The 14,402-nt window shown below is 40.4% G+C and overlaps 1 protein-coding gene and 2 long non-coding RNA genes across 3 annotated transcripts; 2 read left to right on the top strand and 1 right to left on the bottom strand.

Moving 5' to 3' along the window:
- The first annotated feature begins 2,225 nt into the window (after nucleotides 1-2,225).
- LOC139434596 (uncharacterized) lies at nucleotides 2,226-2,557 on the top strand. Its single transcript, XR_011643919.1, has 2 exons — nucleotides 2,226-2,313; nucleotides 2,426-2,557. It is a non-coding gene; the product is annotated as an uncharacterized lncRNA (long non-coding RNA).
- Nucleotides 2,558-3,885: 1,328 nt separating this feature from the next.
- On the top strand, nucleotides 3,886-4,940 carry LOC139434597 (uncharacterized). The gene is made up of 3 exons (XR_011643920.1): nucleotides 3,886-3,927; nucleotides 4,282-4,373; nucleotides 4,755-4,940. It is a non-coding gene; the product is annotated as an uncharacterized lncRNA (long non-coding RNA).
- A 1,660-nt stretch (nucleotides 4,941-6,600) lies between these two features.
- tmco6 (transmembrane and coiled-coil domains 6) lies at nucleotides 6,601-14,239 on the bottom strand. The gene is made up of 12 exons (XM_034093056.2): nucleotides 14,061-14,239; nucleotides 12,434-12,540; nucleotides 12,240-12,352; nucleotides 11,606-11,789; nucleotides 11,410-11,511; nucleotides 10,532-10,623; nucleotides 10,289-10,405; nucleotides 9,240-9,354; nucleotides 8,880-9,060; nucleotides 8,531-8,625; nucleotides 8,204-8,371; nucleotides 6,601-8,084 (listed from the first exon to the last, which is right to left on the bottom strand). Exons 1-12 carry the CDS (start codon nucleotides 14,149-14,151, stop codon nucleotides 7,965-7,967), a joined length of 1,485 nt encoding a protein of 494 aa, XP_033948947.1. The 5' UTR covers nucleotides 14,152-14,239; the 3' UTR covers nucleotides 6,601-7,964.
- Nucleotides 14,240-14,402: the final 163 nt, after the last annotated feature.

Raw genomic sequence — 14,402 nt, forward strand, 5'->3', positions numbered from 1 at the left:
CATTGTTCCACAATGTTTATCATCATGAAATTAATATCTATATATTTTATACTATACTGCTTACCGTTTTCATACTTTATATATCTTAGCATATTCATACACACTGTTCATACTGCTCACAGGCTGATATCTAGTGTATTCATACCCCACTGTGTATTCATCATTCAATTCATTCTATATGTTATTCTGTAGATTGTGTACATTACTTTCCACTTCGCTGCTTGTTGCACCTGGTTAGAAGCTAAACTGCATGTCGTTGTCTCAGTACCTGTAATATGTGCAATAACAATAAAGTTTATCTTTAAGTTAAACCAAATCATTAAAATAAAATCTGTTGTAATGTGATGATTTGGTTTAACCTTATTTATTGAATACATCATTTAAAATGGCAAGATTAAATCAAATTACATCCATGTTGTACACATCATAAAGCTTAAAGTGGCAGCTAAAGAATTAACACAGCAGCAGGTCTGTTCAATTCATGCTCATGAAGCTGCATGTGTGCGGATCTGAAGGGACTGATCAACCTGTCCACCATCAGTTTTGCAAACATTAAGAGGGAGGAGCATTTCTAATTATGGAACCCAGTCACTGGTGTGGTTCCTCATCATGACTGAATTAACAAACCTATATAAAGCAATAGTGATCACCTTTGTCTACAGTGGGTAAAATGGAATTTGTGGTGCTTACACTGCGTGATGGACAGGGAGACATCACTGTAAGAGTCTCACAAGACATTTCCCAAAGACTACAACATGGTGAGTAAACAACTAAATTGCATTCCAACAATCTGGATATGATTTTAAATGATGTAAATTATTTTTCAGATAACAGTTTAGCAGCTGCACTTATGCAGCAAGCAAGGGCTGCAACAAATGCACAAGGTAATCTATCATTTAAATCAAAAATGGTATTGTCTTTTAATGCAAATCAAACAAATGACATATTCATGTTTATTGTAAACAAATATTTAATTTTCTCTCAATCACAGTCCCTTTAGATCATGTCATTCTCCATACAATACATGTGGGATTTCTATTGCATCCACTTCATCTGCAACGAAAAACGCCAACGCAATTTCCGCCATTGCAAACCCAGCCAGTCAAGCCGACTCTGAGTCCGAGCTGTCCGGCTTAAGACGAGCATTTTGACACCTCCCCCGGCTGCGATCGGCTACTCTCGTCTACTTTCGAGGCGAGCCGCAATGTGTCTCAAACAAGCCTAGAGACTTCTTCTGCGAGGATTTATAAAAGCAGCTGGATAAAAAAAGTTAGGAAACGCCCCTATAGGAAACGCCCCTATAGGAAACGCCTCCTTGCTGCGGTCTGCAGACAGACCCATCTCCTTGACGACCGGTGTAGGCATAGATATATATAAACACTAGATGGCTCATGGGAGATTTTCCAGCGTAGCTGACCGGCCGCCATCTTGCTACAGTTAACAGTTACGGCCCGTCTACACTACAGCGTAGACAGCGTCGAAAGCTCCAATCTGCTCCAATCTGCCAATTCACTTTCAATGGGGTGACGTCACGTAGCCGCGCTTTTTCGCGAACTGAATTGTGGGTAGCAGAGCGGTCCGTCTCAGGCGACAGAAGTTGAACATGTTCAACTTCTGTCGCCTGAGACGCCGGAGTAGCCAGTGCCAGCCAATCAAATCCCGTTTCCCAAAATCTGACAGCTGAAGCCGTAGCCAGAGCCATTTAATAGAAGAGTTACGACATCTCCGTTCACTCCAATGGACCACTTTTTTACAGCAATGGCGGATCGTGGAGCCTCTCAATCGTTCCCCGGAAGTTAGCGCCAAGGCTGGCAGAGCTGTGGAGTTTCTGCATAATAGACTGTTCGTGACGGACTTTTAAAGGTAAGAAGAAGTTTAAAGATGTATATTGCGGATATTATCAGTACATCTGATTCAAATGAACATGTGTATTAAAGGATGTCAGTGGATTATCCCTAAATTAGTAGATTTAGGGAACGTTTACAGATAACAGATTAAGCTAGCATACCGAAGCAAGTTAGCAACACACGTTGAACAGCCTTTTAATTGTAAATTCCGTTCTCTCTATGTCATTTCGTCCAACATGTTGAATTAGAGAAGAGGGGCTTCTAAACGGGATTGTATGCGGGGGTGGAGGGAGTTAAATATTAGATAAATATAACTTTGGTGCGTGTAAGAGTGAGTGTTTTTAGCAGAGCCATATTGTGTCTTTGTGATTCTGTTGATTATTACCTGTCTGTATAATGTTGCAGCCCAGCTGATTCTGGATTGATGGCAAAGGGAGAGGGACTTAAGTGAGAGTGAAAACACAAAGTACGTTTAATACTACTGTTTTATATAAGTAAACACGTTATCTCCCCAAGGCAATAGGTGTGCTATATAGGTGTGTATAACCCTTTCTCCTGTCTGTTACTCCCTCTTTCAGCACAAGAACCAGAGGGGGGTTCAATGGAGCCTGAATACCTGCACTGAGACCCTCACCCTGCACCCTGAGTCTCAACTCTGTGTTTTTCAAGCCTTTCCCTGTTTTTTTGTATTAAACAAAACATTAAGCTTTCCCAATGGTGTGGTTTTCGTTTTGTGAAAAAGTGCAAATGCAGTGTTTGTATATAAATCACATATTTTGTTGCTGTTGGTCGTGAAATTGCTCCTGCTGACTTGAGCCAGCCATTTTTTCCTCCGCTCTGTGTCAGTGGGGAAGCCGTACATTCGTACTCCTTTCTCTGAGCGATTTGAGCATCCCCAGGCAGCACAGCAAACCATGGTGGCGACTAGGAGGCAGCACAGCAAACCAGGACAACACGGAGGAAAAGGCACCGACAAACTGCATGATATGCTCTTCTATGTTTATTGAATTCCATGTATTTGCAATGGATGTTCCTAAAACAACACATTTAACATCATCATCATCATATCCTGTCGGTCTCCTGTCCTTTCTGAAAGCCATAAAGACGACATTAGTCATTTAGATAACTTGTGTCCTCAATTACCAGGGGATTACTGAAACTTAATTTAAGAAAATGGTAGAAATGAATCCAATCTGAATTTTAAAGCATTACTTTAGATCCCCTCCCTCTAAATGTATCAATAAACATTAGAAAGTGATCCTCCTGACTACCATACAAGTTTAAGAAGATAATATTGGTTTGAAAGAATTCAAAGCTATAAATAAACAGCAACAGGCTCTTTAACCAAGGCACTGTTAGTAACATGTAAACTAGTTGTTCACACTAATCCTAATATTATCACTTAATATTAGCAAATTCGATTTTATTTTTGAAAACATATTGATGTAAATACATACACATATCGATTTGTTGTATAAATATTGCAAATCAAAACCTTTATTCACTAATAATTACCAAAAATCGTAGTTCTATCTCCTGTTATCAATGCATTCACATTGCCCGCCATGAACTTCCGGGGAACGATCCCTCGTCTACATGAACCACGTGACGATAACCGTTTTTGGAATTCCGGTGTCGTAACTCTTCTATTAAATAGCTCTGGCCGTAGCCATTCAAACCGCGTCTAAGCTGGGAGAGATATCCCGCCGTTCATTTCTATATTTTAAAAAAAGTTGGAGGAGAAACTAACTATCGCCGTAGCGAATCACCCGGTTTTGTATGACCAGACCCTCTTCACCTACCGGGATACAAACCGGAGGAACCAGGCATGGAGGGAGGTGGCAGAGACAGTGGGGGAAACTGGTAGGTTTTCGCCTGTTTGGGGAGTTTATATATATATTGCTCGCATAAAATCCCCGGGGGTTTTTGCTTTGTATGTCGGGGGCGGGAGATTCATGTGATTGGTTGTTGGTCGCGTTGCTCGAATAAAATCCCCAAGCTCCAGACACGCCCAGCTCCAAGCTATTTTTGGAGCTGTAGTGTGGACGCTCCGGATTCGCGTTATGGTAGCTGTTGTAAGGTGAGTGATCTGCACAAAAATACTCTTAACTCACTGAAATCTTGACTGATTTACAAACGGTTTGGTTTATTATAAACATGATTAGCATGGCTATGATACAGGATGCTTGGACATGTTGAAATTGCAGCTTTTCTTTGTGTATGTGGTTGTATTTATTAGCTGGCTAATAACAAGAGGCTGTCAGTGAGACCTAGTATTACAAAGTTGACCCAGCAACTTTACACCAGTGGGAGAGGCAGAACTGCTCTTTCTTTTCAACACAACTTAAGTTACACATGATTTCTTCCAAGTGGTTTGGCTTGTTAAAAACATCTTGCATTATGATACAGGAATTTGCTGGCTTTGTGTTTACAGAAGTACCTGACTATGCCGGACTTTTGTGCAGCCTACGGATGCTCTAATCACCGCAGTCTGGAAACAAGAACCCGTGGGATCACCTTTCACGTGTAAGATATGACAATATTATGACTAAAATTAGGATAATCGTTAATTACTTAGTGGATGTATGTACATTACAAGTCCTGCTACACAGGATCAGTGGGGCTATGTGAGATAATAGTATTGCAAGATTGTTGTTGATCCAGCCTCTTTAGAATATGTTGTTACCATTTCTTTACACAATTATTTAATGTTTCTATTGGACACCTTTTTTATTACTCTTAGTGTGGTTGTCTTATTCTTAAAGTAGGTTATACATACATACATGCATACATACACACACATAATTTCGGTGTGTATTTTTGTCCTACCCTTAATGTTAAAGGAAAGAAGGGAGGAACATGTTGACAATAATTTATATATCTGGCTACCTTTCTCATGTTTTTAAGGTTTCCCAAAACCAAAGAGAGGAGGAGGCAGTGGGAACTCGCCCTAAGAAGGGACGGTTTTGTTTCCTGTGACAGGACACTGCTCTGCAGTGAGCACTTCAGGAGTGAGGAATTTGACCGGACAGGAGACGCAGCACTATGTTCCACACATATGTTTATGTTTGCTCAGTCTAATAAACCCATAACATGGTTGTGAAAGAATACCAAAGCTGAGGCTGGACGGTGATTGATTGTTGGTGTGCCATGTGTTCTTCTTAATAATAATAATAAATTTATTTTGGGGGGCCGCCTTTCATAACACCCAAGGACACATAGGATAGTTTATGTTTAAATTGTTCCCTATATTGCATAGGGGCAATATAGGGAACAATTTAAACAGTGGATTTTGTGATATATCAGCCGGGGTGAGACAAGACAAACCACAAATGGACTACAGAAGGACACAAAAGGACACATGGTACAGTTTATATTATTCTTGGTCTTTTTTCAATAACATATTTCAAAGGTTCTGGATTTGTTTACAAATCTAGAAACTAAATACAAAACTAGGATGATATGAAGATCTCATGTCAAAAATAATTGTGATAAATTAGACAGAACTGGCCTGTCTGTGACCACATTTTATGTTGGTTTGGTTCTTCTGATAAAGGTGTGAATATCTAAATAATATACCAACATATGCTATTGTCATTAGTTGTGTCCCTGTTCTTAAAGCTAAGGCATTGCTCAATTAACAACTCTTGGCTTACAGAGTGGTAACATGAGACCGATTTTTATATATATTTTATATATAAAAATCGGTCTCATGTTTAATATAAATACCTTGTGTGTGTGTGTGTATAGCTATTGCTCTATCTGATTAATGTTATTTTCATATGAAAGTCCATGATTATAAGTATGCAGTATCATAACTACATCTTTGATGTTTATAAAAAACCAAACCGTTTGAAAATTGGTTGAAAATTGAGCAAGCTATGGTTATTTAAATAGTAAACCATAATGTTATGAATGAGAGAACTCCCTGTAGCAAGATGGCGGCCAAGTGGCAACGTCGGTCTCAATTGGCCAGCAGCGCGGGTGAGTCATCTAGTGTTTATATATATATCTATGCCTACACCGGCCGTTCTGTGGTTCTCCAGATTCTCCAGATGGCCAGTCCGCCCCTGGCGTCAGAGAGAAAAGTGGGTGTGTATTTCACTCTCCCTATTAGTAGAGGAAGGCTTGTGGTCAATAATCATGTCGTATAATTTCCCACCAGCCTCCAGGTCCTCCACAACATTAGAATCAATAGATATTTAGCTCGCAAACTAGCTGCGGAAGTTATGCACTACGAAAGATAGGTACCAGAAAACCCTAACCTATCAAAGGGGGGCAAGGGCAAGACAGGGCCCTCATCTGATTGGTCAATTCCGTAAACATTTTTCACCAAAGGAAGCCACTTTCTTGTGGCCTCCTCTGGACCGTGGCATTATACATCGGGCACCACCAGTGAGTGCAACATAGTGTTTCACCCATAGAGGTGTCACCAAAAATCCACCAAATAGACTGTAATATTTAGAGGGGCGCTGTTTTACTCTTTGTAAAATACTCTGACAACAAGGGAGAGATGGCAGCACAGACGACGGTCTGAAAAACTGGGGGAGCCTGGCTTTCCCTGGCCTCCGGGAGAAAACGCCACTGGAAACAACAGAGATAGCCTGTTTAGGCCCCAAGCCTGTTTTTCAGGTCTCAGGCTCGAAAATGACATTTCCAGAACAAATGACCATAACTACACTTCTAAAAGGGGAAAATTAATAATCTCTTTTCTCAAAAGTAATGATAAAGCTGTGAGTTGGATGTAGAAAAGTTAGAATCAATAGATGTTTTTTATTTTAAAGAAAATTCAGATTGAACATAGTAAAAAACACACATTGATATGAAACATTCACAGTTTATTAAATCTTAAGAAGCCCTCAGACACTGTTGCTTGCAGATGTTGTGGTTTTGGCCCCTTCGGCGGGTCCGTGGGGCTTAAGAGGTCAGGAAATGTTTTTTTCCTTTTTTTATTTTATTTGTTCATATATTCCTAATGAAATGACACCTGCCGGGGCTAACCGGGGGCGGGGCTACCCAGATGTGTGACTATAGCCCCAGTTAGCCCCGCATTGACATCCCACTGAGACCGTTTAAAATGTAAAACATGTTTTGTATGAAAAAGGTACCTACTAATTGCAGCTCTTTCCTTCATCCCAATATCCTTGTAAACAAAACAAAACAAAACAAACTATCTAGAGAATATCTAACTCTTAAATAACTTAAAAGGTGGGGTAGGTAATTTTGGAGAAACCAGCTCGAGTGCGCTAGAATTTGAAAATACACAACCGGAAAAAATCTGCCACTTCCTTACAGAGCCCCTCCTCCAACACACACGAATGCGCACATGACCAATGAGGGCACGAGATAAGTTTGTGCACAGATGGAAGGCTGACAGGCAGGTAGGCCATCCAGTTACTTTAGCCGGGTCGGCTAAAATGATTGGTCGTGCTCTTTACAGTACTACGGCTTCCAGAGATGAATTTTTTTTATGATTTTTTTGTCAAAGCACTTCAGATATTCATTGCTATCGGGATGTTAAGAGCATTCCATGGAATATAACAAAAAGTGTATCTCGAGCCGGTTTCTCAAACTTACCTACCCCACCTTTAAAATGGTAGTAAAGTTGATATTTTTTATTTATTTCATGGCCATGCATTGTAATGAGAATGCATCATTAGCTCAAAATACATGATACTTATAACATCCATTATGTCACAAAACCAATACAAATTGTGCTTTTGCATCACCCTTGGTCTCAATATTTACAGTCAACCAAATAAAGCCATGTGTGCAGACAGTAAGTGTTCACATTTCTGATCAGAGACTGTGAAGAGCAAACATACATCAGTCATTTTCAGCCTCTCAAGAGATGGTTACCCAATAAACAACAGAGAAAAAGACTAGAGGTACAAAGTTTAGGGTATATTTCATTTACATACACTACAGTTGCATTGATAACAATACTAAGACAGTAAATATTGAAATACCAATATATCATGATCAAATTGTATTAAAATGACAAATATAAAACATTGTGAACATGGGATGTTATCTACCTGCAGATCGAGAGATGATGTCAGTCAGTTAAAAAAAGAACTGAGTACAAATGTTAGTCTTTACCGAGCAATAGGATGATTATGACAGCAGGTGGTGCTCCAGTAGATGTGTCGCTCTCTGTCTGATCTCTCCTTCACTGTTGTACTGGGTGGCTTCTAACAGTGAGAGCCCACCTTGCTTCACAAACTCCTCTGCCACCTAAAGAAAGGGAATACTTTGGGTAAAAGCTGTTTGAACTTAAGTATCTTGTTAAAAGCGTGTCATCAGTTATCCCCAATGAGCAGGATCATTGTTTCACAGGCTGCTCACTCACTTACCTGTGGACTGCTAACTACCAGCATGAAAATGACATCCATACTCAGGGTCACCATCTCTTGGTCGGCCATTTTAAGTGTGGCACAGAGTGCAGACAGCAATCCACGATGGGCCAGATGGACACAGAAGTCCTTTTTGTTGTGGGCAATATTTGCTAGAACCCTCAGGATCTAACAAGAAAACAACAAGAACGCACAGACCAGTGAGAGTGTGACATAAAAAACTCAAAGAACAAAAAACGTCACAGATAAAAACACATCGTTCATCTTCGAGTGCTACAATGACAGTGACATTTTCTATGAAGCAAGGAAAATAAAAGTTGCCTTAACCATGGTGTTGATGCCCTGAGAGAACGGGAGCAGCTGGATCAGCCCAGGGACCAAGTTGAGAGTCAGCAGGGCGGAGCAGAGAGCTCTGGAGTGAGCTGTAGCAGAAAGAAGGAAAAGGCATGGGAACAAACTATCTATCCATCACAACTATTTAGGTGACACAAAAACAATGATAAAGTGTGAAATATTTATTTTGTGTGCTTACAGACTGAAACATGTCTGCTAGCGTTAGCTGTCCCTGAGCCAAATAGACAGAGTACATAAAAGACAAATCCCAATTTAAAAGCCATATTCAGCATCATTATTGCAGAAGTATGTGTTTGAGGTTCATCAGAAATCAGGTTCGTACCGGTGAGGTTGTTGAGGACCCAGGCACTCTCTCTAGCTAGCGCTGGCTGGGTGAGCAGGAAGGCCTGCAGCAGAGCACACAGAGCCACCACGATACGAACGTCGCCCATTTGAGCGCTGAGGTCCGTCAGTGGACAGGAGGAGAGCAGGTTCCCCACGCACCTCAGCAGAGGACAGATTAACTACAGAGGAGGAACACATTGAGAATCTCCATTTCAGTTGCATACTTCATCTTTGAGTGTACTTTTTATTGTGGCAAATTTTCTTTAAGAGAGAAAATCTGACCAGAACAAAATCAAACAAGAATCTTTAAAAGCAACAAATACAATTATATATTTATTCAATTCATTCATTTCCTTACCAGCTCCATTCCTTCTTCTTTGTTTCCTTCAGCCACAGCACCACCTAGTGACACTAACAGGGAACTGCACTGCAACAGGGCACCCTGAGCCAGCAGCACTCTGTGGTCCTTCATACTTTTGGAGTGAAATGAAGGCAGAAGAAACACAGATCATTAGTGTAATCAGGGCCGGCCCTTGGCATAGGCAGTATAGGCGAATGCTATGGGTCAACCCATCAGCGGCACCGAAAATCGGGGAGAAAAAATAAATAAATAAAAAGTTAGTTTTTTTTAAATGTCATAACAACACAATTTCCTGATTTTGGATCAACAAAGTACATCTTATTATCTTATACTAACAGAACTACGCCTATATTGCGTACAGCGCCCATAAACTATGGCGCGCCCCCCCACAAAATCAAGTTTAACTGCCCCAGCCCCAGTAAAAACCAGAGGTTTATGTGAAATAGTTGTTTTTTTTAAATAATGGTTTTAGTGTGCAATTTTTGGTTTTAATTTTGTATTTGTTTTCATCTAAAATAAATCAAACTCCCAAAAAACGTATACAGCTTCTGTGTGCTTTTATTAACATTGGAATTTGCTGTGTAAGCGGCCACGGGGGGGAGAGCTTTAGAGAGCTCTCTCCTGAAAGACTGAGCGGCTCTGATAACCTCAGCTCAGTGAGGTAAAGGCACACCTTTATATGATCATTATAGTTTAAAAAAAAAAAGAGTATAGATGAAAAACAGGTATAAAATACTATACGACAGTAAAAAAAAGTTGTTATTAATAAACAAGAATACAGTTTAAAAGGGGAGTGATTTGTTAGGTCCACCCCCCACTTAAATCATGTTCAAATGGATAGGATACTAAATACATTTGCACACATCTTGTCCATATCTTTCTGTTTTGGTGGTCATGCCACAACCGTGCACGTGCATGCATGCACGAGTCATAACATCTTGCCTAGGACAGCAAATTGGTCAGGGCCGGCCCTGAGTGTTATGATGATAAATTACATATAATAACAACTGAGTTAATGTAACAGACTGTTGACAATTCTCTCTCACCTGCATGTTAGGTAGTGTATGCACCAAGCGCACTCAATGGCAGGACCCAGGCCAAACTTCGGGTCAGGAGTCAGGACTGATAACAAGTGTGAAGGTAAGCTGGAGGCCAGGACCATCCTGCAGACACAGAGGAAAACAGGAATACATCAGACAACAGGAGTAAATGTGAGCAATCTCTTAAAAGTGACCCGATCTGAAGAAACAGCAATGAAGAGGACAGGAGAGGTGAACTGGTGTCATTACGGGATTATTTTCTCTGCTGCATCGTTGGCCTGGAGAAGCTGAGAAAGGGTGAATCCAACAGCTTCCACTACCGCCAGGTTATGTCTTTGGTTCTGAACACATAGAAACATCAAGATAGACAGGTGAACATTACTACATTAAACCCTGTGTGACTAGGGATGGGTATCGTTTGAAATGTATCGATTCCGATTCCGGTTCTGCTTATCGATTCCGGTTCTTATCGATTCCCCGTTTCGATTCCAAAATTGTAAAAGAAAGGGGTCAAACGTTTAGATAAGAAAAATATCTTTATTCTTTTAAGCTTTAACTGAAATTTTTACAAATAAAAAATATACATGCAATACAAATGTATTGCACAATAGCTGTGCTTTATTTTAACTGAGCTATGCCTGTGGCAAGCTATTAACAGGCATTACACTGTGCGTTGTCTTTTTATTTTGTAGTGTAGTGGAGCCTCACTTTAGAGCGTTTACCGCGACCCATCTTTGGTGTTATGAAGTGACTGAGCTTGTGAACTGTCTACGGCCCGCTGACGACCGGCCGTTCTGTGATTCTCCAGAACACACAGATGGCCGCCCCTGTATTCCACCGGGTCACAGCGGAGCAGACGGACCGGGTGGAATACAGGGTCTACCGCGTTTAGGAACCGTTAAGCAGAACCGAAATTGTGTATTTCGTATGGGTAGGTACCCGGCATTTTCTTATCGGTTCTCATCTGGAACCGAGTATCGGTTCCCAACCCTATGTGTGACACATGTTCAGAACTATGAGAGATAAGAATTGGATTTAGTTTCTTTGCAAACATTTTTTACATTTTGTTTACAAAGATTTATTAATACGTTAACGCTGTGTTTAGAGTGTTGAAGTAATACGTTTACCTCTAAACAGCTAGCCAGGGCTGGCACGATCCCCTGTGCCAGGAGCTTCTCTTTCACAATACTATCCGGGCATAAATTACCAAGCGTGTAGAGACAGAGTTCCTGCATGAACACACACATGGAAATTCAAAAATGTCACATATAACAAGATGGATCAATTTAAATTACACACTACCCGGTATGAAGGAGTACTGACAGTGAACTTGGTGCTCTGTCCGGAGAGGTAGGTGAGTAGGTAGGGGGAGGCAGGTAGACAGGCTGAAGCCACGCTGGTGTGGGGGGAGTGAGACAGCTCATGCAGGCATCGAACCGCCTGCAGACGGCACGTAGCATCAGAGCCGGTGAGGAGACCAACCAGAAGATGCATACTATTTTCCTGCCTGCAGGGAGGACACAGAAAATGTTAAACCCATATGATGTGACCATGGATGCATTACTTACCACAGGCCCAGATGGACAATGTGTCAATTTGGCCCTGCCATAATTATTCAACTGTTTAGCCTGAAACCAAACATTTATGATCAAATGTTTTACTAGATCACACAATTTACAAAAAACGACAACATTATTAATGAGCATTTCTCTAAAAAAACAGATGCCCAAATCAAATTTAAGGTCAACTGAGTGGTCATTATTGACGTTCAGGGGGCAGTGCAGCCTTACAAAAAAAGACTACAAAGAGACAAAAAACCACAGTAAAAGAGGAGGAGAGACTTGGACCTATGTAGGAAAGATGGGGGGGGGGGGAGGGGGAGCTTTTATATGGCTGTGACAAGGGGCTCATATCTCATAATCCACCATGGATGTGACGATAACAGTTAAAGCTGTACTTGATGAAGGTGAGTTGTGCTGACGGGTCCCGCAGAGCTTTACTCAAAGCTTTCAGGTGTGTGTCCCTCTCCGGCCCGCTGTGGTGAAGTTTCTGAAGAACAGCGACCACATCCTGAGGGAAAAGAGGAGCATGGTGAGATGGGGAGTGTTACTTGATTTACCAGAGCATTATCTATCACATTGTCGTTCTCACTTGTTCTCCTGAGTTGGTATCCATGGTGACCTCTGACTGGTCCTCATCGTCATTCAGGAGGAGTCTCTTACTCACAAGCTGTCTGTCTCTGCGCGCTTGTCTCAGCGCTGCAGCATTCAACATAGACAAATATAATCACCATCTGCCTGCTTCAGCTGAGAGAAGCCAATCATGTTTAAGCGTTTTAGCCTAAAGATGCCCTTGAAGCCATACAACTGTCAAATTCAGAGACTGCTCTGCGATGAGGAGATTGACTATAAGACGGTCACAATTGCTGAAGGAATTACTAAAAATCGACTTGGATTATTGTTCCCTATTTATTACTATATCAAGAATAATGTTGTCTTTTTGTCTGGAAGGCTATCAAATAAAAACTTAAATCAATTAGCCCAAGCTAGTTGGCCTCCAGTTAATAATGATTAAGTTACCAATGTGATACCAAAAAGCTATGATTACATTAAACATGGACTATATTTCTGCACTGAATAGAGTAGGCACTGAGTTGATGTCTGTTGATTGACATCATTATATCCGACCAACTCTACAGGAACTTGGAAAAATGCCTTCTGTTTATTACGTTAAAAACTTGAAAGGTAAATATTCAGCTAAGATAGCTAGATGGAGAGGTGGAAGAAATATTTTGATATTGTAATAAAGTAAAGGTACAAAAGTATTGGCCTAAAAATATACATATATATATATATCATATACATGATCAAATGAATGTAGAGGAGTAAAGAAAATATGATCTGCCTTTGAGATGTAGTACAGTAGAAGTATACAGTAGCAGAGACCGTAGATACGCAAGCAAATATATGTCAAAATGTAATTTTGTGATTGAATGTAAATGACTTTCCACTGCAGCTGGTTGTCATGTGCAATGAGACAGAGGACTGTATGCTGGTAGGGCTTTCAAAAACAAGAGCATTTTAGGCAGTGGTGTAAAGTTACTAAGTACAGTTACTCAAGTACTGTACTATAATTTTGAGGGAATTGTACTTTACTTGAGTATTTAAATGTTATGCTACTTTGTACTTCTGCCTCACTAAAATTCAGAGGTAAATATTGTACTTTTACAACTTTTAGTTACTTTGCAGATTTGGATAAATAATGTGAAACATAAACTACCCTTAAAAATATGTACTACCCTGCATACAAAGTAATTAAAACCAGCTGCACCTTGACCAGTAGGATAAAAACATAAATCAGTAATTGAAAACGTATATTTTGGTGCTAGTACATTTCTACTTTTACTTGAGTAACATTTTGATTGCAGGACTTTTACTTGTAACATAGTATTACTACACTCTGGTACTTCTACTTTTACTGAAGTACAAGATCTGAGTACTTCTCCCCAATCAGATTTTAGGTATCTTAGTTACATCGTTAATAATTAAACGTTTATACTGTGAAATAAAGTTAGTTTAGATAAAAAAGAACACACATTTTTCCATATTGCTATTTTTGTTCTTATAAACTATTGAAGCCTCTTTTATACTTGATGTCTTGATTGGTCAATGTTATTGTTGTTTCATAACCTGTCTATTGGAAAGTTATTAAACGTGTGTTGGCTGGTTAATGACAGACTAAAGTAAAACACATCACACTTCTTGTCATTAGCACTCACCCTTCTCGTGTTCTCGCCTCTTTAACTTCAGCTCCTCCACGCTGTCTCCTGGTCGACCAGCTTTGTGGTGGACTTTGTTTAATCTCCACATTGTATTTATTTCCAGGTCAATAGCTTGCAGGTAGAACAGTTAAACGCCGGTTAGGTTGGCCTCTTCTTCTCTCATGTTGGAAGATGTTTTTTTTTGATGAAGCTCTTCTTCGCTGTCTTTCTTTACAGACCTTCAGATGCTGCAGCGACATCTAGCGGGCCCAGCTGGCAGAGAGAGGTACTGCACCCACAAGTGAAACACTGAACACTGCATTTATCTTCACTGCCAAGGGGGCATCTTGGCCTGGGCTT

Source organism: Pseudochaenichthys georgianus, chromosome 10 (assembly GCF_902827115.2).
Source record: "Pseudochaenichthys georgianus chromosome 10, fPseGeo1.2, whole genome shotgun sequence".
NCBI classification, from domain to species: Eukaryota; Metazoa; Chordata; class Actinopteri; order Perciformes; family Channichthyidae; genus Pseudochaenichthys; species Pseudochaenichthys georgianus.

What these genes read in the sequence shown, in the direction of transcription:
- tmco6 (XM_034093056.2), bottom strand. Translation starts at nt 14,151, where the DNA reads ATGTGGAGATTAAACAAAGTCCACCACAAAGCTGGTCGACCAGGAGAC. An exon ending in GCAGCAGAGAAAATAATCCC is followed by an intron (nt 10,406 to 10,531) that starts GTAATGACACCA and finishes CTGTGTCTGCAG; the next exon opens with GATGGTCCTGGCCTCCAGCT. An exon ending in CTCAGGGCATCAACACCATG is followed by an intron (nt 8,372 to 8,530) that starts GTTAAGGCAACT and finishes TTTTCTTGTTAG; the next exon opens with ATCCTGAGGGTTCTAGCAAA.